At 37.5% G+C, this 20,744-nt stretch overlaps 1 protein-coding gene across 2 annotated transcripts in view; it reads left to right on the top strand.

Moving 5' to 3' along the window:
• Window positions 1-20,744, top strand: part of LOC140154957 (conserved oligomeric Golgi complex subunit 3-like) — a 67,768-nt gene that overhangs the window by 24,730 nt on the left and 22,294 nt on the right. For both annotated transcript variants that reach the window (XM_072177619.1, XM_072177618.1), the window contains 12 exons: window positions 5,348-5,474; window positions 7,322-7,413; window positions 9,180-9,319; window positions 10,004-10,164; window positions 10,560-10,740; window positions 11,080-11,201; window positions 11,662-11,751; window positions 12,747-12,867; window positions 13,398-13,480; window positions 18,285-18,419; window positions 18,848-18,926; window positions 19,374-19,501. In XM_072177619.1, coding sequence (XP_072033720.1) covers window positions 5,348-5,474; window positions 7,322-7,413; window positions 9,180-9,319; window positions 10,004-10,164; window positions 10,560-10,740; window positions 11,080-11,201; window positions 11,662-11,751; window positions 12,747-12,867; window positions 13,398-13,480; window positions 18,285-18,419; window positions 18,848-18,926; window positions 19,374-19,501 — 1,459 coding nt within the window. The remainder of the gene's footprint in view (window positions 1-5,347; window positions 5,475-7,321; window positions 7,414-9,179; window positions 9,320-10,003; window positions 10,165-10,559; window positions 10,741-11,079; window positions 11,202-11,661; window positions 11,752-12,746; window positions 12,868-13,397; window positions 13,481-18,284; window positions 18,420-18,847; window positions 18,927-19,373; window positions 19,502-20,744) is intronic.

Here is a 20,744-nt window from a genome sequence, read left to right as displayed (position 1 = left end):
CCGTATGGGGTACAGTGACGTAACTTGGTGGGGAGTTGCGTGGCCAGAGGTACTCGACCTGATTAGATTTTCATGAGGTCAAAGGTCACATACAAGGTCAAAGGTCAACTGAGGTCACCAAATCTTTTAATAATTAATTTTCAACTGTGCATCACATATCCCAATAACAGCTTGATCGGTCATGTAATTAAGGAAATATGACGACTTTAAGATAGTCGCTTTCTTTGTAAAGTATAGCAAAGTAGCACTTTCAATGAGTGATAACTCGTAAAGGAAGCATCTTTCTGTTTTGATTTATTTGATGAAATAGTTCTTTGGTATTGCCAAATTTGATTTTTCAGCGCAACATACTTTTTCCAATTTCGTGAGGTCAAAGGTCACATACAAGGTCAAAGGTCAACGGAGGTCACCAAATCTTTTAATAATTAATTTTTAACTGTGCATCACATATCCCAATAACAGCTTGATCGGTCATGTAATTAAGGAAATATGACGACTTTAAGATAGTCGCTTTCCATGTAAAGTATAGCAAAGTAGCACTTTCAATGAGTGATAACTCGTAAAGGAAGCATCTTTCTGTTTTGATTTATTACTTTGATGAAATAGTTCTTTGGTTTTGCCAAATTTTTGGAAGGTCATTACGGGGTCATCCGAGGTCACTCAGGGGTCATCTGAGGTCAAGTTATTAAAAACTCGTATGGGCATGAAACTTGGTGGGTACAGTCATCATTTAAAGCCAAATTTTGGAAGGTCATTTTGGGGTCACCAGGGGTCATCTGAGGTCAAATTAGTAAAACTGTCGTATGGACATGGAACTTGGTGGGTACAGTCAACATTTAAAGCCAAATTTTTGGAAGGTCATTTCGAGGCCACCAGGGTCATCTGAGGTCAAATTAGTAAAACTGTCGTATGGGCATGAAACTTAGCACGAGGGGTACAGTCAACATTTAGAGCCAAAATTTTAGAAGGTCATTTCAGGGCCACCAGGGTCATCTGAGGTCATATTAGTAAAAACTGTTGCATGGGCATGAAACTTGGTGGGTACAGTTACCATCGGCCAGATAATCGTGCCCAGCCGATAACCGCCAAATTCATTTACCTCTCTACCAACAGTTATCGCAACAGCAGGCGGTGCAAAATATGGTAATTAAGTACCTAATTTGCATAATTTATGCGTAATAAGCAAAATACCTTGTGAACAGATTATCTGGAGATCCGTATGGGGTACAGTGACGTAACTTGGTGGGGAGTAGCGTGGCCAGATGTTCTCGACCTGATTAGATTTTCAGCGCAAAATATGCTAATTAAGTAACCTAATTTGCATAATTTATGCGTATTTGATGCGTAAAAAGCAAAAAAACCTTGTGAACAGCTTATCTGGAGATCCGTATGGGGTACAGTGACGTAACTTGGTGGGGAGTAGCGTGGCCAGATGTTCTCGACCTGATTAGATTTTCAGCGCAAAATATGCAAATTAAGTACCTAATTTGCATAATTTATGCGTATTTGATGCGTATCCAGCAGACAACCCTTGTGAACAGCTTATCTGGAGATCCGTATGGGGTACAGTGACGTAACTTGGTGAGGAGTAGCGGGGCCAGAGGTTCTCGACCTGATTAGATTTTGAGCGTAAAATATGGTAATTAAGTACCTAATTTGCATAATATATGCGTAATAAGCAAAATACCTTGTGAACAGATTATCTGGAGATCCGTATGGGGTACAGTGACGTAACTTGGTGGGGAGTTGCGTGGCCAGAGGTACTCGACCTGATTAGATTTTCATGAGGTCAAAGGTCACATACAAGGTCAAAGGTCAACTGAGGTCACCAAATCTTTTAATAATTAATTTTCAACTGTGCATCACATATCCCAATAACAGCTTGATCGGTCATGTAATTAAGGAAATATGACGACTTTAAGATAGTCGCTTTCTTTGTAAAGTATAGCAAAGTAGCACTTTCAATGAGTGATAACTCGTAAAGGAAGCATCTTTCTGTTTTGATTTATTTGATGAAATAGTTCTTTGGTATTGCCAAATTTGATTTTTCAGCGCAACATACTTTTTCCAATTTCGTGAGGTCAAAGGTCACATACAAGGTCAAAGGTCAACGGAGGTCACCAAATCTTTTAATAATTAATTTTAACTGTGCATCACATATCCCAATAACAGCTTGATCGGTCATGTAATTAAGGAAATATGACGACTTTAAGATAGTCGCTTTCCATGTAAAGTATAGCAAAGTAGCACTTTCAATGAGTGATAACTCGTAAAGGAAGCATCTTTCTGTTTTGATTTATTACTTTGATGAAATAGTTCTTTGGTTTTGCCAAATTTTTGGAAGGTCATTACGGGGTCATCCGAGGTCACTCAGGGGTCATCTGAGGTCAAGTTATTAAAAACTCGTATGGGCATGAAACTTGGTGGGTACAGTCATCATTTAAAGCCAAATTTTTGGAAGGTCATTTTGGGGTCACCAGGGGTCATCTGAGGTCAAATTAGTAAAAACTGTCGTATGGACATGGAACTTGGTGGGTACAGTCAACATTTAAAGCCAAATTTTTGGAAGGTCATTTCGAGGCCACCAGGGGTCATCTGAGGTCAAATTAGTAAAAACTGTCGTATGGGCATGAAACTTAGCACGAGGGGTACAGTCAACATTTAGAGCCAAAATTTTAGAAGGTCATTTCAGGGCCACCAGGGTCATCTGAGGTCATATTAGTAAAAACTGTTGCATGGGCATGAAACTTGGTGGGTACAGTTACCATCGGCCAGATAATCGTGCCCAGCCGATAACCGCCAAATTCATTTACCTCTCTACCAACAGTTATCGCAAAAAGCAGGCGGTGCAAAATATGGTAATTAAGTACCTAATTTGCATAATTTATGCGTAATAAGCAAAATACCTTGTGAACAGATTATCTGGAGATCCGTATGGGGTACAGTGACGTAACTTGGTGGGGAGTAGCGTGGCCAGATGTTCTCGACCTGATTAGATTTTCAGCGCAAAATATGCTAATTAAGTAACCTAATTTGCATAATTTATGCGTATTTGATACGAAAAAAAAAAAAAAAAACCTTGTGAACAGCTTATCTGGAGATCCGTATGGGGTACAGTGACGTAACTTGGTGGGGAGTAGCGTGGCCAGATGTTCTCGACCTGATTAGATTTTCAGCGCAAAATATGCAAATTAAGTACCTAATTTGCATAATTTATGCGTATTTGATGCGTATCAAGCAAAAAACCCTTGTGAACAGCTTATCTGGAGATCCATATGGGGTACAGTGACGTAACTTGGTGAGGAGAAGGGCCAGAGGTTCTCGACCTGATTAGATTTTGAGCGTAAAATATGGTAATTAAGTACCTAATTTGCATAATATATGCGTAATAAGCAAAATACCTTGTGAACAGATTATCTGGAGATCCGTATGGGGTACAGTGACGTAACTTGGTGGGGAGTTGCGTGGCCAGAGGTACTCGACCTGATTAGATTTTCATGAGGTCAAAGGTCACATACAAGGTCAAAGGTCAACTGAGGTCACCAAATCTTTTAATAATTAATTTTCAACTGTGCATCACATATCCCAATAACAGCTTGATCGGTCATGTAATTAAGGAAATATGACGACTTTAAGATAGTCGCTTTCTTTGTAAAGTATAGCAAAGTAGCACTTTCAATGAGTGATAACTCGTAAAGGAAGCATCTTTCTGTTTTGATTTATTTGATGAAATAGTTCTTTGGTATTGCCAAATTTGATTTTTCAGCGCAACATACTTTTTCCAATTTCGTGAGGTCAAAGGTCACATACAAGGTCAAAGGTCAACGGAGGTCACCAAATCTTTTAATAATTAATTTTAACTGTGCATCACATATCCCAATAACAGCTTGATCGGTCATGTAATTAAGGAAATATGACGACTTTAAGATAGTCGCTTTCCATGTAAAGTATAGCAAAGTAGCACTTTCAATGAGTGATAACTCGTAAAGGAAGCATCTTTCTGTTTTGATTTATTACTTTGATGAAATAGTTCTTTGGTTTTGCCAAATTTTTGGAAGGTCATTACGGGGTCATCCGAGGTCACTCAGGGGTCATCTGAGGTCAAGTTATTAAAAACTCGTATGGGCATGAAACTTGGTGGGTACAGTCATCATTTAAAGCCAAATTTTTGGAAGGTCATTTTGGGGTCACCAGGGTCATCTGAGGTCAAATTAGTAAAACTGTCGTATGGACATGGAACTTGGTGGGTACAGTCAACATTTAAAGCCAAATTTTTGGAAGGTCATTTCGAGGCCACCAGGGTCATCTGAGGTCAAATTAGTAAAACTGTCGTATGGGCATGAAACTTAGCACGAGGGGTACAGTCAACATTTAGAGCCAAAATTTTAGAAGGTCATTTCAGGGCCACCAGGGGTCATCTGAGGTCATATTAGTAAAAACTGTTGCATGGGCATGAAACTTGGTGGGTACAGTTACCATCGGCCAGATAATCGTGCCCAGCCGATAACCGCCAAATTCATTTACCTCTCTACCAACAGTTATCGCAAAAGCAGGCGGTCACAAAAGCAGGCGAGACTCGTGGTTCGAGAACCGCCTTGTGTAAGATTCCTGTTGGGCCTGTAACTTTTTAGAGTTACATTCCCGACTGGCCAGTGCAAAAATAAAGCTACGGTCCAGCCCTGGTCAGGTACCAACACATTTGCACAACAATTTCGCTGCCACTGAGACACATCAACACCATTTCACTTCAACAAGGATGCAACCATAGCACATTTCCTCTTAGCACTTAAACTGTAATTATCCCTATAACAGCTCCCCATTATGCTTGGATGGGGTGAAATAAATCAGGGAAAGTGCCTTTCCCAACCAAGTACACAACAAGTTAGCACTGCAGAGATTCGAACCCATGACCCTGAGCAACCCAGCGCTTGAGAATCAAAGTCTTCGCAGCTTCACCACTGTCCCCTTAGAAAACAATAGAAACATTGACGACAATAAAGCTTATTATAGATGAGTGCTTTCCCAAGTTGATTTCAAATTTGGGTGTTGTTTTTTTGTGTTTGTTTTTTTTTCAATTTCTAATCATCAGTTATCATGAACTCTATTTTCTTGGAGCAGTCCTTGTTCAGGAACATTTCCTTGCACAGAAAGTGCAAGATTGTAGACAAAAATGATTATTTTGAGTATGAAGTTGAAAATAATGAAATTCATTTGCCCAAAAAAGTTTGTGTTGAACCCTGCACATTATTGTGTGCAGAGTGCAAATATACAGCCTCTGTATGAAGAATGCACTTTGATTTCTGTAGTATGTAAATGTTCCCTTATTGCATTATTGTGTCTTATTCAGGTATCAATCAGTGTTAGATGAATGTCATCAGTGCTATCTAACTCAAAGACACCAGCTGTTGTCCCCTAGTATCACTGAAGCAGTCATGGAATTAGCTACCAAACATGCTAGAGACCATTGTGCCTTGGTAAGTTGTAATATTATTTTCAGGTGTCAAAGGATGATTTGTGAAAGTCTGTACAACTACAAAGTGTGTTTATGTCGAGCTTTGTATTAATTGGGTGTGTTGAGACATTCACCAAAAACAACATATAGTCCCAAGATTCTTGCAATGATTCTCTTGAATTTCATTTGTGAGAATCAAAGTTGATTCTACTGACATCATACCCATTTTGCATATTGTAGGTTATTGTGCTTAGTTGATTCTAACTTGATTCTCATCAGTGTGTAAAGATTTACATCTAAGCTTCCCACTAACGACATTGTGCGTACTTTGATGCCTTACCTTTATTATAAAGATTGATGCCACCAATGATGATAAGAGTGAGTTTGCTAAACATCATGAGATTTCCTCATGATGTGATTACAGTATTATTTGCATTCTGAGGTGGAATCTTTTTCTTCTCAACTGTTCTGTTCTGTGTCAATTCTATAAATCTTTTAATTGATTTTACGTCATATTTGATTTTTTTTTCTTCTAAATCTATTTTGAAATTAGGAATTTGGTTTCATATTTTTGTAATTTTTCTCATATTTCTGTAGTCCATTTTGTGTCAAGGTTTTATTTTGGTATTTAGTTTGTCAAATTTTTCCAAAACTTCTAATAGTGACCAAATTTAGATTCTAAATTTAAGTAAAAACACAAATGATATTCAAATTAAAGTTGTCTTGATTCAGTTTCTTTCTTCCACTCTTTGATTTCCTTCTTTCTCTTTCCTTTTTTCCTAACTGTATTGGCTTGCATGGAAGCTTGTGACTGTTGCAGCGTTATTGAAGATAACTAACCTTTGTGTCGGACAGCCAAGGCTGGGTGATGGCCCTAAGTTTTCAATCTGAAAGGCTCCTTTCACGTTAAGAGCTAACATAAAAACCAATACAGTCACACCAATGATGATCTAAAGGCGAATAATATCCCTCATATAGTCATGTTTTGACTAGATATTGAGAGACATGATTACCTTAAATATCTGAGGTGACAATAAGGTATTCACTAAAGGAAACTAAATTAAACTAAAGTCCATAGAACTCTCAAACAATATATTAGGCCAGGCCTATTCATGTTTTTGCATATTGTAGGTTATTTTGCTTAGTTGATTCTCACTTGATTCTCATCAGATCAGTTTTGAAAATGTTGCACACAAAATGCAATAGAATTAAAACCCTGTGAAGTCATATCAACTTATTTTTCTGTATGTCCGTATTGTGCTTTGGCACTTCACTCATTATTTTTACATAGCTGACTTATCCCTAGAAACGAATGCATAGGATGTTGCTGTAGAATCCATTTATTGCAGTTGAAATACAAGGGGTATAATGGGAAAGGGTGGGACAGAATTATGGGAATAGATCAAATGTTGCATCCATAAGAAGTACCTGAGTGCCGTACTTAGAGAAAAAACATGTGAGTTCAGATATGGATAAGCAAGTATGCTAAATTCAGAATTCCAGTACTACATGTAATTGAAACTGTATTGCTAAGATCAGATCAGTATAGACCACTTGACATCAATGTTTATCAACAAAGGCGAGGGATTGGTCTTTCGATTTGCTCACACGAACCGCTTCACTGTTCAATGGCTTTCTTGTACTATATGAAATGTGGTGGGAGATTTAAAATACACATGCCCTGAGCAAACTACGATGCGCATGCACACTGCAGGGCAAAGAACAATGGAAAGTGCCATAATGCGTGCGCATACTGCCAGGTAATGACGTCACATGTCAAGTGGTCTATATTGACCTCAACATCAACCAATCACACCTTTTTTTGTTGGCCATATGTCATGACTTCATACTATCTTTTCTATTCTGCAGGTCCGTAGTGGATGTTCATTCATGGTACATGTGTGTGAGGATGAATATCAATTATTCTTCCATTTCTTCTCCAAATCCACAGAGAAACTAGAGTAAGTATGATAAAACCATATCCACATGGCTCAGAGCCACACAGTATTCTTATGTTTACTGTGTTATGGCATCATTACCCCACAAGATTATTTGTAAAACGAGACATTTATGTGTGCTTCAAATCCAGGGGAGTACTCAGTACAAATGATCATATAGGGACATGCCACAAACATGGGTAGCATTTTCTGCCTTTTGGTATATCAATGACCCCATTTTCTAGACCAATTTTGGTCCTTTTTGTTGAATTTTCTAATTTTTTTTCTGAATATAGCCCAATTTTACCTCACTTTTGCCAGCAATTTGTGTTATATTGTGTTATATTGACTTGACTTTTGGTATATCGATGGGTCCGAATTTTTTGACAAATTGGTATATTGATAGGTCCACTTTCAAATTCTCAGCAGCACACCCATACCTGAGTACCCTCCTCCGGGCTTAAGCTCTACAAATTTTGCATATTACGGTGCAAATAAGTGTGCAAAGATTTACTTCTAAGCTTCCAACTAACGACATTATGCATACTTTGAAAGGGGTGCCTTACCTTTATTATAAAGATTGATGCCACCAATGATGATAAGTTTGAGTTTGCTAAATATCATGAGATTTCCTCATGATGTGATTACAGTATTATTTGCATTCTGAGGTGGAATCTTTTTCTTCTCAACTGTTCTGTTCTGTGTCAATTCTATAAATCTTTTAATTGATTTTACGTCATATTTGATTTTTTTTCTTCTAAATCTATTTTGAAATTAGGAATTTGGTTTCATATTTTTGCAATTTTTCTCATATTTCTGTAGTCCATTTTGTGTCAAGGTTTTGTTTTGGTATTTAGTTTGTCAAATTTTTCAAAAACTTCTAAAAGTGACCAAATTTAGATTTTAAATTTAAGTAAAAACATTTAAAACAAATGCTATCCAAATTAAAATTATCTTGATTCAGTTTCTTCTCTTCCTCTCCTCTTTGATTTCCTTCTTTCTCTTTCCTTTTTTCCTAACTGTATTGGCTTGCATGGAAGCTTGTGACTGTTGTAGCGTTATTGAAGATAACTAACCTTTGTGTCGGACAGCCAAGGCTGGGTGATGGCCCTAAGTTTTCAATCTGAAAGGCTCCTTTCACATTAAGAGCTGACATAAAAGCCAATACAGTCACACCGATGATGATCTAAAGGCGAATAATATCTCTCATATAGTCATGTTTTGACTAGATTTGAGAGACATGATTACCTAAAATATCTGAGGTGGCAATTTTTATTTATTTGATATTGATAAGGGTTATTAACACAGTGCTTTTATAATGTATTAACTAAGGAAAATAAATTAGAAGTCCATAGGAGTCTACTCTCAAACAACACAGGCAAGGCCTATGCGTTTGTTTGTTTGTTTGTTAAGGAAAAATTGATTCATGGACTCTGGTGCAACTTTTAAAACGGCCTCTTTTTCACATAATGAACCATTGGCATTGTGAACGCATGAGGATGTGTGACGCTGTAAATTGGTCCATATGTGTAAAACAAATAAGGCTATACCTTTTTACATTTTTATATTTAGTTAAATATTTTTTCCATTAATTTCAAAGCGTTAAAGTTGTGGATCCTATAGCTAAAGGGTTTGGATTTAGCTATGTTTCATTTGACAACAATATCTTTTTATTCCAAAACAATTTCATGGAATCAGTAGTAGATGTGTATCATAACAATGTAATTGGAGTACTTAACTCTGATATGATTATTTTTTTCTGGATTCTTTTTCATTGAATCTCACTACAGTGAAATGCTAGAGATACTTTGTATAAGTTTGTATGATGTGCTGAGACCACTCATCATTCACATCAATCATCTAGAAACACTGGCAGAACTGTGTAGTATACTTAAGATAGAAATGCTGCAAGATCATGTGCAAAATAATCGTAAGTATTAATTCAAAGCTTTTCTTAATCTTTGCTTGAGGCCTAGGTTATGACTACCTTTTTGCCTCTTTCTGTTTTTGTATGTTTTCTTACCTGGATTGTCTATAAATCCAATCCAATCCAATCTATAGTTTGATCAGCTCATAATCGGTGGGCCGTATAACATCACAGATTAATATCAATATATTTTATTTGGAGAATTGTCTTGTGACATCTCGCCAGAAGCATCGCAAATTATTAATTCATGTCCTATACTTTGTCTATTTTCTTTAACACAAAAAAATATTGACCAGACAGGTCAACTATATCACTCTCAACAATTCCCGCCGATTATGAGCTGATCAAACTATAGGCCTGCCTCTCACATCTAAAAGATGTAGTTACTCACATGCAATACCTACAAATGTTTCTAGTACCTATTGTTAGTATGGAAACAGAACATTGGATGGAAGTAGTTTGATTTAGTGTGTATGGGATAAAAACACGGAACTGAAAATTGTCTGACTTAATTTTATTTGGTTCAGCAGTTGATTGATGAAGAAAATACTACTCAGTTATTTTGCTACCATGATATTCCATGTTGAAATACTGTGTTGCTGTATTACTTATGATAATTGTGCTTCAGTAAACACAATTTCATGAGCTGCTGGTGATGTTAAAACAATTGCCTTTGTTTCTCCACAGCTGATGAATTAAAGGCCTTTGATATGGTCGCACGACAGATGTTAGAAGATGTTCAAGAAAGACTCGTATACAGGGCCAGTATCTATGTGAAGACTGATATTCTTAGTTACAATCCTGCACCAGGAGACTTGGCTTATCCTGAAAAACTGGAGATGATGCAGGTAATGTTAATGAGTGGAAACATGTAAGAATACCAGCTTTAAAGTTACCCTGGGAGATCATTGTTTTCAAGCATTCTCCAATTTTTCCCCAAGATTTACTTGACTGAAGCACTTGGAATTGAAATATAATAGTCTGTACTTGACCTGTCCTCATGGTAAATAGCCCTTTTCACCAGTTGCTCCCAAAACAATACAAAATTGTCACATAAACATAATCTGTCCCTTCTGACTGACTGGGATACTGTGTGCAGGGTATTCAGTGAACAACAGGAATAGTATGTATCTAATATATTACTTCAACAATGGTATCCTGTCATTTGTTTGGCACACTTTCCTCAGGTGATGTTTATATTTGATATTAGTATAACTTTCTATACATTTACCATTGTTTACAGAGTATAGCAGAAAGTCTCAAGGAGAAAGAGTCGGCCTCTTCAAGAAAGAGTTCTTTAGATTCCATCGGCTCTAGCACTAGTCATGAAGTTGCTGCTATAAATGATGGTGCATCATCAGTGCAAGAGGGTGCTAGTACACCACCAAAATCCCTGAGCAGTATCAATGGTGCAAGGACACCAGGTAGGACATTTTTGTATTTTAAAGTATACAATATTCAACATTTTTGTCTAATTTTCATAAATTTTTATATTCATGCAAAGCAAAAGGTCCAAAATTGAATCATTTTGTCATCTCGAAGAGTAGGTTATTTAACCTCGGAAAAAAAAAAAATGTCCCAATCTGTCCCGCGCTGTTTGTCATGAGAATAGGCCACCCTTTGGAGGCTTTCTAGGGTTATCTAAGGTTGTTGTTAAGCAATATAATCAAAGAAAGAAACTCAGGTGCAATGAATATTAATGTATCAGAACTAAAGTATATAGTTGCTCCTAGTTCTCTGATACATATTTATTTGTATTTCAGGTCAGGCCAACAGTCTAAACTATATGAGTTCATCACTGTCACCAGCTGACTTACATGGGATGTGGTATCCAACAGTCAGGAGAACCCTAGTCTGCTTGTCTAAGCTGTACAGATGTATTGATGTAAGTACTGGGACATACAGTAAAGAGAATCAACTTATATTAATGTTGGGAAGAACCCTATTTGTGTAGTACCATTTGCTCTGAAGGAACAGATGTGCATTGATGTAAAGCTCTGTGTACTTTTATAGTTGTTGCAGTTAGGCGATAGAAAAAACCTGTCCTAAGAGCGGACGGACCTTTTTTATTTTATTTTTTTGCAATGACCTTAAAAATCGCCAAAAACTGTAAATATTTTGAAATACAAAAACAAATCCTGAAATTTTGAAATATTGGGTCAGCATTCATTTGTACAGGAAAATTTTACCCCAATTTCTTAAAATCTGGATTGGTTGGGCCCGTAGAACAGACTCAACAGAGTGGGGTTTTTTGTCGCCTGATAGCAAGTGTGTCAATAGTCAAGTATGTGTGAATTTGGTGATATAAGGGTGAGTCATGAATTCACGTTTTCTTTCCTTTGCAGAGAACCATATTCCAAGGTCTTTCCCAAGAAACACTGCAATCATGTATTCATTCACTAATAGTGGCCAGCCAAGGGATAGAGAAAAGACAGGTAAATATTGCCCCATATGTGTCAATTCTTCCCTGACCCTTCCATGATTCTTCCTCAAATCTGACTTAATCAAACTTAAAAGGCCTCAAGTGGCAAATGGAACCAACTTCCAACAACTGGCTATAAATTGACCACAAATCATTTTAAATCACTGATTTGAAGGTTATTTTTTTTCTCATTTGTTCACCTTTTTTTTGACCAATTTCCTAAAAATCTTTCCCAAAGGTAACGGAAGAATATATACCCCAGTAAATACATAATACATTAAATACATAAAGATTTGTATCCAATAGAAACCATGGCAGAATGACACTGAGAACGGTTGATTCACATTAAGCAAGACAGAAATATAAACTACATGATGCACAGCAGCAGTCTCTCAAACTTGCCCAAATAGTGACCAAAAATGTGCAATATTCATTGGCCTCTTTGATGTATGATGTACACAAAGGAGGGCAGTTTTTCAAGTGGGTAAAACCCCACCAAAGTTGAAAGATCTTGCCCAATTCATGCATCACCATTTTGTTTGTGTTTGAGGAAGGCAATTCTTTTTTGTCAAATTTCCTTTTCACTGCACCCAAATCATGATGTATAGAGGCCGTCAGCGTGGCGTCATATGCCGCCATCTTGTGGGTACACGCTGCGATGGTCGTTCGATCTCCATGCGTGAACAGCAAAATCACCGTGTCGATGCGTGATAACAGCTGCGTGGCAAGCTGCGCCCTGCGCGTAGTGTCCGACGCATAATCACGCATATCATTTGTACCCACAAGATGGCGAAAGGCTGACAGCCTCTATTGCCTTAGAGTGACACTGATGCACAGTACAAGTGTATCTCTTAAAGTTCCAAGTATGATTATACTTAAGGATGAGACCACAAACTAACATATATTGCCATATACAGAGCATTTCTTTTTGGGATTATTCAAAAATCAAGTGAAGGCTAAGTCAATGTATATACGCACATGGCTAAAAGACCATTTTGTTCTTTTTAGACACCTCTAGATGCTGAACTGTTCCTGATAAAGCATCTGCTTATCCTACGAGAGCAAATTGCACCATTTCAAGTGGAATTCTCTATCAAAGAGATGGCATTAGACTTCAGCTCAATGAAAGGTATGTGATTCTAATATATCATATAACACTTGACCATAAATCTGGTATTTATTTAAGTCATGCATTTGTCATGTGTACACAAGTGTATGATCTTATCACATCAAAGATAAATGCAGCAGCAATTATGAAATAGCAAAAAAATGTCAAGAAGAAAGAAGCCAAAGAAGCAAATTATTTGAGCAGATTCACAGTGGAGGACAAAAACAAAGCATTTGTAACAACGGAAAAACCTATGCATAATTGCCAGATTATATACTATGAATTCATGGTATTAGAGTTGATATTTGATGCATCCTCTTTTGGTCTGAGATAAGCACTGCTGGGCTAAAGACCCTATAGTCTAAATGAAGGAAGTTGAAAGCAAATAATACCAATTTTTTTTTTCAAACTTGCTTACAGGTGCTACAAGCTACATAACATCACAATAAAACGATATAGGGTTTTTTGAAAGATTTGATGTGGTCTACAATCACAACTTTCATCTTGTAACTTGTTTCTAATGGCATAATTTGTATGTATCTGTTTTTCAGTTGCTGCATTTAGTCTGCTGAGCAAAAAAACTAGGATGTTCTCACTGAATAGCAATAATGCTTTCCTGGAGTTCCTTTTTGAGGTTAGTGTAATCATGTTTGTATTTTCTTTCACATAATTTGGCTCAGAACACTAATCAGCCTACATATAGAATAACCATCATGGCCAGGTTCAACTCTCAGAGTTTCGTCCTGGTAGACCAGGACAATTAGCAGCAAGTTCCTTGTCCAGCCAGGGGAATTTCAAGCCTGCTCAATTTTTGGCTCTGAGCGAAGCTAAAAGGGCCTAACTGATCGCAATAATTAGAGAGCCAATTCGGGCGTTGGTTTTTATGCTAAGGATATTTGTCTGTTTGATATTTGGTCTTGAAATTTGTTTCTAAATTTTGCTTATTTATTATTTAATCGATTGCACTCCAGGTAGATTTCAAATACTGTCGATAAAATATGATTTTTTGGTAAAAAGCCACGATGAACGAGTTGTTTTGTGGTACCCGTGTGTGCTAGAGATTATTTTGGTCTGTATAATTTAAGTTGCGTAAAAGTGACGGAAACCAACGGAGGGTAATTTCTTAAGATTCAGTTCAGATTCAGAAGTTATTTACTATTTCATAATCTTTTCTTAACTATTTCTTTACAATTTAAATAAAGAAATAGTTGAGGAATGTCAAAAATGGTCAAGAACATGTCTGAATCTTGAATAAATCTGAACTAATGAATCGGGTAAATGAATTTCCTAGTGGACTATTTTTCCTTGCGCAAGTGCACATATTTTTGTGACCTCAATTTTTGTGCAAAACACGGACCGAAAGTCATGAAAAATGTTCGTATTTCATCACACTAATTGTAGTTTTGTTAGAATATAGTTTTAAAAAGTCAATTTAATCATATTGTGGACATGATTCTGAGGGAAAATTATATTTTCAATGAGATTTTACTTTACCCCACTTCGCAATATTGAACAATTTCCGTATTTTTCCATAGCAAAAAACAGTCTAAATAAATGATGTTCCACTTTGCACAACAATTTTATACTTCAGAATATCAAAGATTGATATGTTTTCTCTTGAAAAACAACATGGTTTTTAGGCCAGGACTTCTTAAGAAATTCAAGACCAAGGTTTATTTGATCGATGTTACGTCGATGGTCCCCGATCTCGCCATGATTTTGGCAGCTTGCTTTATGTTTACAATCAGGAGGTCATGACCTATGGCGTATTGATCGATTCTGATCTGTTCTGATTGGATGGTCTCAAGGTCGTCACAGTTATGAATGAATACTAGTAATTCACAAGGTCATTAGGGGGGGGGGGTGGCAGTAATAGAAAAGGTCAAAATAATGTTGGATAATGAACATAATGATGTACATAATAATAATAATAATAATAATTGAATTCAAATGTGACTGAAATTAGTGGTTTCAGAAATCATTGATTGCAAGTTGCAAAGTTTCATCTTTTACTATAGGCTGGATACAGTCGACATTGGAGTCAAATTTTTGGATGGTCATTTCGGGGTCATCTGAGGTCAAATTAGTAAAAACTGTCATATGGGCATGAAACTTGGTAGGTTCAGTCAGCGCAAAATATGGTAATTAAGTACCTAATTTGCATAATTTATGCGTAATAAGCAATTACCTTGTGAACAGATTATCTGGAGATCCGTATGGGGTAGGGCCTACAATGACGTAACTTGGTGGGGATGTTCCAGATGTTCTCGACCTGATTAGATTATCAGCGCAAAATATGCTAATTAAGTACCTAATTTGCATAATTTATGCGTATTTGATGCGTATCAAGCAAAAAACCCTTGTGAACAGCTTATCTGGAGATCCGTATGGTGTACAGTGACGTAACTTGGTGGGGAGTAGCGTGGCCAGATGTTCTCGACCTGATTAGATTTTCAGCTCAAAATATGCTAATTAAGTACCTAATTTGCATAATTTTAAATGCGTATTTGATGCATATCAAGCAAAAAACCCTTGTGAACAGCTTATCTGGAGATCCGTATGGGGTACAGTGACGTAACTTGGTGAGGAGAAGCGGGGCCAGAGGTTCTCGACCTGATTAGATTTTGAGCGTAAAATATGGTAATTAAGTACCTAATTTGCATAATATATGCGTAATAAGCAAAATACCTTGTGAACAGATTATCTGGAGATCCGTATGGGATACAGTGACGTAACTTGGTGGGGAGTTGCGTGGCCAGAGGTTCTCGACCTGATTAGATTTTCAGCGCAACATACTTTATCCAATTTCGTGAGGTCAAAGGTCACATAAAAAGTCAAAGGTCAACTGAGGTCACCAAATCTTAATAATTAATTTTCAACTGTGCATCACATATCCAAATAACAGCTTGATCGGTCATGTAATTAAGGAAATATGACGACTTTAAGATAGTCGCTTTCCATGTAAAGTATAGCAAAGTAGCACTTTCAATGAGTGATAACTCGTAAAGGAAGCATCTTTCTGTTTTGATTTATTACTTTGATGAAATAGTTCTTTGGTATTGCCAAATTTGATTGCAAATTTGTAAGGTGGGCCCCTGAACCCCGCCATTTAAAGCCAAATTTTTGGAAGGTCATTTTGGGGTCACCAGGGTCATATGAGGTCAATTTAGTAAAATCTGTCATATGGGCATGAAACTTGGTGGGTACAGTCAACATTTCAAGCCAAATTTTTGGAAGGTCATTTCGGGTCTTCTGAGGTCAAAATAGTAAAAACTGTCGGATGGGCATGACACTTGGTGGGTACAGTGTCAACAATTAAAGCCAAATTTTTGGAAGGTCATTTTGAGGTTACCAGGGTCATCTGAGGTCAAATTAGTAAAACTGTCGGATGGGCATGAAACTTGGTGGGTATAGTCAACATTAAAGCCAAATTTTTGGAAGGTCATTTCGGGGTCACCAGGGTCATCTGAGGTCAAATTAGTAAAACTGTCGTATATGCATGAAACTTGGTGGGTACAGTCAACATTTAAAACCAAATATTTGGAAGGTCATTTCGAGTCACCAGGGGTCATCTGAGGTCAAATTAGTAAAACTGTCGTATGGGCATGAAACATGGTGGGTACAGTCAACGTTTAAAGCCAAATTTTTGGAAGGTCATTTTTGAGGCCACTAGGGGTCATCTGAGGTCAAATTAGTAAAAACTGTCATATGGGCATGAAACTTAGCACGGGGGTACAGTCAACATTTAGAGCCAAATTTTTGGAAGGTCATTTCAGGGCCACCAGGGGTCATCTGAGGTCATATTAGTAAAAACTGTTGCATGGGCATGAAACTTGGTGGGTACAGTTACCATCAGCCAGATAATCGTGCCCAGCCGATAACCGCCAAATTCATTTACCTCTCTACCAAAAGTTATCGCAAAAAGCAGGGGGTCACAAAAGCAGGCGAGACTCGTGGTTCGAGAACCGCCTTGTTACCCTCTGAAATGGCCTTTCCTGTGGTGCTAAATGTGCAAAAACCATCTGGACCCCACCGGGACCCTTAAGGGGACCCACCGCCGTGCTGGGCAAGAGTTCCGCTCGCTATGCTTAGCAAGTTCAGGATTTTTTTGGGTCAGCTTGTGACATCTCTGACTGTTGTATTTAGTCTGAAACTTGGTGGGTAGTCACCAATTAGAGCCAAATCCTTATTCAGACTAACACTATTCTTGACATAGGCCTATTTTGATACATTTTGATTAGTTTAGACCCATTTGGACCCTTTTCCATCCAATTCCACCCGTTTCGATCCATGTGGCTAAACAGTAATTCCCAAAATTGATTGATGTATCATTGTATGCTCTGCACATGAGATAGCTACCAACCGAACATATGTACCCATTGAATGTAATATGTCACATATACTGCAAAACCATCTGGACCCCACCGGGACCCTTAAGGGACCCCCGCCGTGCTGGGTAAGAGTTCCGCTCGCTATGCTTAGCAAGTTCAGGATTTTTTTGGGTCAGCTTGTGACATCTCTGACTGTGGTATTTAGTCTGAAACTTGGTGGGTAGTCACCAATTAGAGCCAAATCCTTATTCAGACTAACACTATTCTTAACATAGGCCTATTTTGATACATTTTGATTAGTTTAGACCCATTTGGACCCTTTTCCATCCAATTCCACCCGTTTCGATCCATGACCATGTGGCTAAACAGTAATTCCCAAAATTGATTGATGTATCATTGTATGCTCTGCACATGAGATAGCTACCAACCGAACAGATGTACCCATTGAATGTAATATGTCACATATACTCAAATGATTTCACCTGTTGCACATTCGACTTTCACTGTCACCATAAAGCACAGAGCCACAGCGCCATTGGTGCTCTTGTTCCAAATGTTACAAACTCGTGCAACAGCGTCTATACATTGGTTTGCCTTAAGTTTGGTAGTGATATGTGCGCATTTCTCTGTTCGCAGCATCAAATCGCTTGTAATGTTAATCATGTAGAGCGTACACGCACATGTACAAGGGCAGTTTGCCGGCACGCTTGCAGTACAATCATGAAAAGCATTGACGTCACTACCAAACTTCAGGTGAACCAATGAATAGCGCCTTACAGATTGAGTTAACTGGGATGCAGCAAGAAAAAAATGTTCTTTCATGTGCAGTATGATTTTTCTCTCTAGATTACTTTTTTTTAGAAAAAAAACCACAATTTTAAGATGGCTATCTCCATCATATGTTCCCAAAACTTTGCGTAACCTTCAACTCATGAGAAACATGAATTTAAAAGGTAAACCCACTCTCCACCTTGGTTTATGTCCTAATGAAAGGCAAAATGTACCTGCATTTTGTTATCAGTATGTTTGGTATTACCCTACCCTTGTAAGACACTATTGCATTCAACTTATGGTAATGTTTGGATTGTTTACTTGTTACTTCCCCAGGGTGCTCCTCAAGTAACAGAGCATTACTTGGATTCCAAAAAGGATGTTGACCAACAACTGAAGAAAACCTGTGAAAATTTCATCAAGCATGTGTCCAAGTTACTGGTATTAGAACTTGTGGCATTTATTGAAAAGGTGAGTAAAACTGGTGCCCTGTACTATGTACCCTGCAGCAAGTCAAAGTGTGGGATTTCCTTAAAGAAAGAAAAGAATAAGATAGAGAAAATATTAATATGGCAGGTGCTGTTATTCCTTTTTTTTTGCTCTGATGTGGCAGTGACATCAACGAGGTATCCTTTTCACACGCGCATCTATTCAGCGTTTTTAAGCGTGTGTACGCCCGTGCTTTTAGGCGAACGCTGGTGTTTTGAAGCTGCGCTCATGAAATGCGCACTGACGTCACTGCCACATCAGGGTGGAAAATGGTATTGGAGACAACAGCTTACAAGCATGATTCATGAACTTGCAAAAGCAACATATTATGCAACATATATTGGCAGACAAAAAAGTACTTGATGCACATTACCTACCAGCCACTGATTTGGGGTTTTTTATGTTTCTAGGCGGAGCTTATTATTGACATGAACAAAGAAGATGATGCACCTAAAGTGTCACTCAAGAAGCAACCATTTGCAACTCCAGGTAAGGTCAAGCCAAAAAATGGCAGTGACAAAAATTAAGAAAATGGTGGGCTAAAACACAATAATAAAAAAGTAGAAGAATGTTGTGTATTACTTTTAGGAATGCTGATGATTAAACTCCAATGTAATTTTAAGTCCCGTAACCATTTTATTTTTTTAGGCCTGAAATTATAATGATATTCCATTTATAATGTGTGTGTAGATAATCACTGTAAAGCAAGAGTCCTTTTGGCTGTGACCTTCATGTTAGCCACCACAGAGTTAAACTAGTATCAAGACAGGGATTAAACAGCTTATGGAATAAATATGTCCAATTTGGTGTAGGCTTTCATGAAGGATAGGTCCCTTTGGTGTTCTCATGCTTGCAACCATGGTCCTTTGTCCAACCATTCACATTCTTATCTTATTCAGTGGATAATTTTGATTTGCATTATTTTTCACTTCACAGAAAAAGTGCATGAAGTAGTTGGTGCTACATACAAGCAAGTTAAGTCTGTTCTTCCGAAGGTGTTCAAGAAGATGTCACTGTATTTGGCTAATAAGGATACAGAGTATATCTTATTCAGGCCAATCAAGGTAAATCTTTGCTATTTTATGGTTAATGTAATGTAATAGGCAAGTTTATTTGTAACTTCTTGGCATGGACTGGTAATTTGGGATGGTGAATAGTTTGTCATGGTGGATTTTCAAGACTCTCTCCAATATTGTATTATTATAAAACAAAAAAGTTTTTTCATGTAAGTGAACATTTTTGTTGTGAGAACAGTCATAAATTCATCAATATAAAAAAGTTTTTAATGGAATGATTGAAGCCATCATTTTTCCATAATACAGATAATGGGCAAAAATCACAGAATTTAGAGTAGAAACTGGAAATGGAAGTAAATCATGAAATATCATTCAAAAACACTGAAGTTCAACAACTCCCTGCTTCTGAAATGAAATTTTATGATATGGATAACGATAACAACCTGTGACTACAGTTTCTGGCACTTAATATACATGTATACATGTACCTACTTTAGTATTCAATATACATATGTATAATATGATAAGTGATATTGTGAACTGGCAAAACCTGTAATCAGAATAAGCCACAGTGGGACCAGATGAAAATAAGTTTTTAAGGAAAAAAAGAAGAAAATGGCAAATTGATCAAACAGAATTTTACAATTTAGAAAATGGAAATATGACTTCAGGAATGAGGTATTTTGAATAACCCCTTCAATATAACATTGTTAGGTAACAGTACTAGATATTGATGAAGTCATAGTTTCATTTCACAGCTGGACCCGTCCATCCCTCCCAGTCTGTAACTATATTCTGATCAGCTTGTAATAGTCGGGACTCATAACATTGTTAGGTAACAGAACTAGAGATTGATGAAGTCATAGTTTCATTTCATAGCTGGCCCCGTCCATCCCTCCCAGTCTGTAACTATATTCTGATCAGCTTGTAATAGTCGGGACTCATAACATTGTTAGGTAACAGAACTAGAGATTGATGAAGTCATAGTTTCATTTCATAGCTGGCCCCGTCCATCCCTCCCAGTCTGTAACTATATTCTGATCAGCTTGTAATAGTCGGGACTCATAACATTGTTAGGTAACAGAACTAGAGATTGATGAAGTCATAGTTTTATTTCATAGCTGACCCCTTTGTCCCTCCCAGTCTGTAAGTATACTCTTAAGATGAACAAAGATTTCACCTGACACCCCCGAGAATTGACCCTGGGACCCCTCGAGTGCCACGCACACAATCACCGACATCATGCCACAGGGGAGTCGCTTGCCCGGCCAGCGATTTGGTGGGCATATAT

This window comes from Amphiura filiformis, chromosome 6, assembly GCF_039555335.1.
Source record: "Amphiura filiformis chromosome 6, Afil_fr2py, whole genome shotgun sequence".
NCBI lineage: Eukaryota > Metazoa > Echinodermata > Ophiuroidea > Amphilepidida > Amphiuridae > Amphiura > Amphiura filiformis.
Note: the sequence above shows the minus strand (reverse complement) of the source record. Positions and strands in the feature narration are given on the sequence as shown.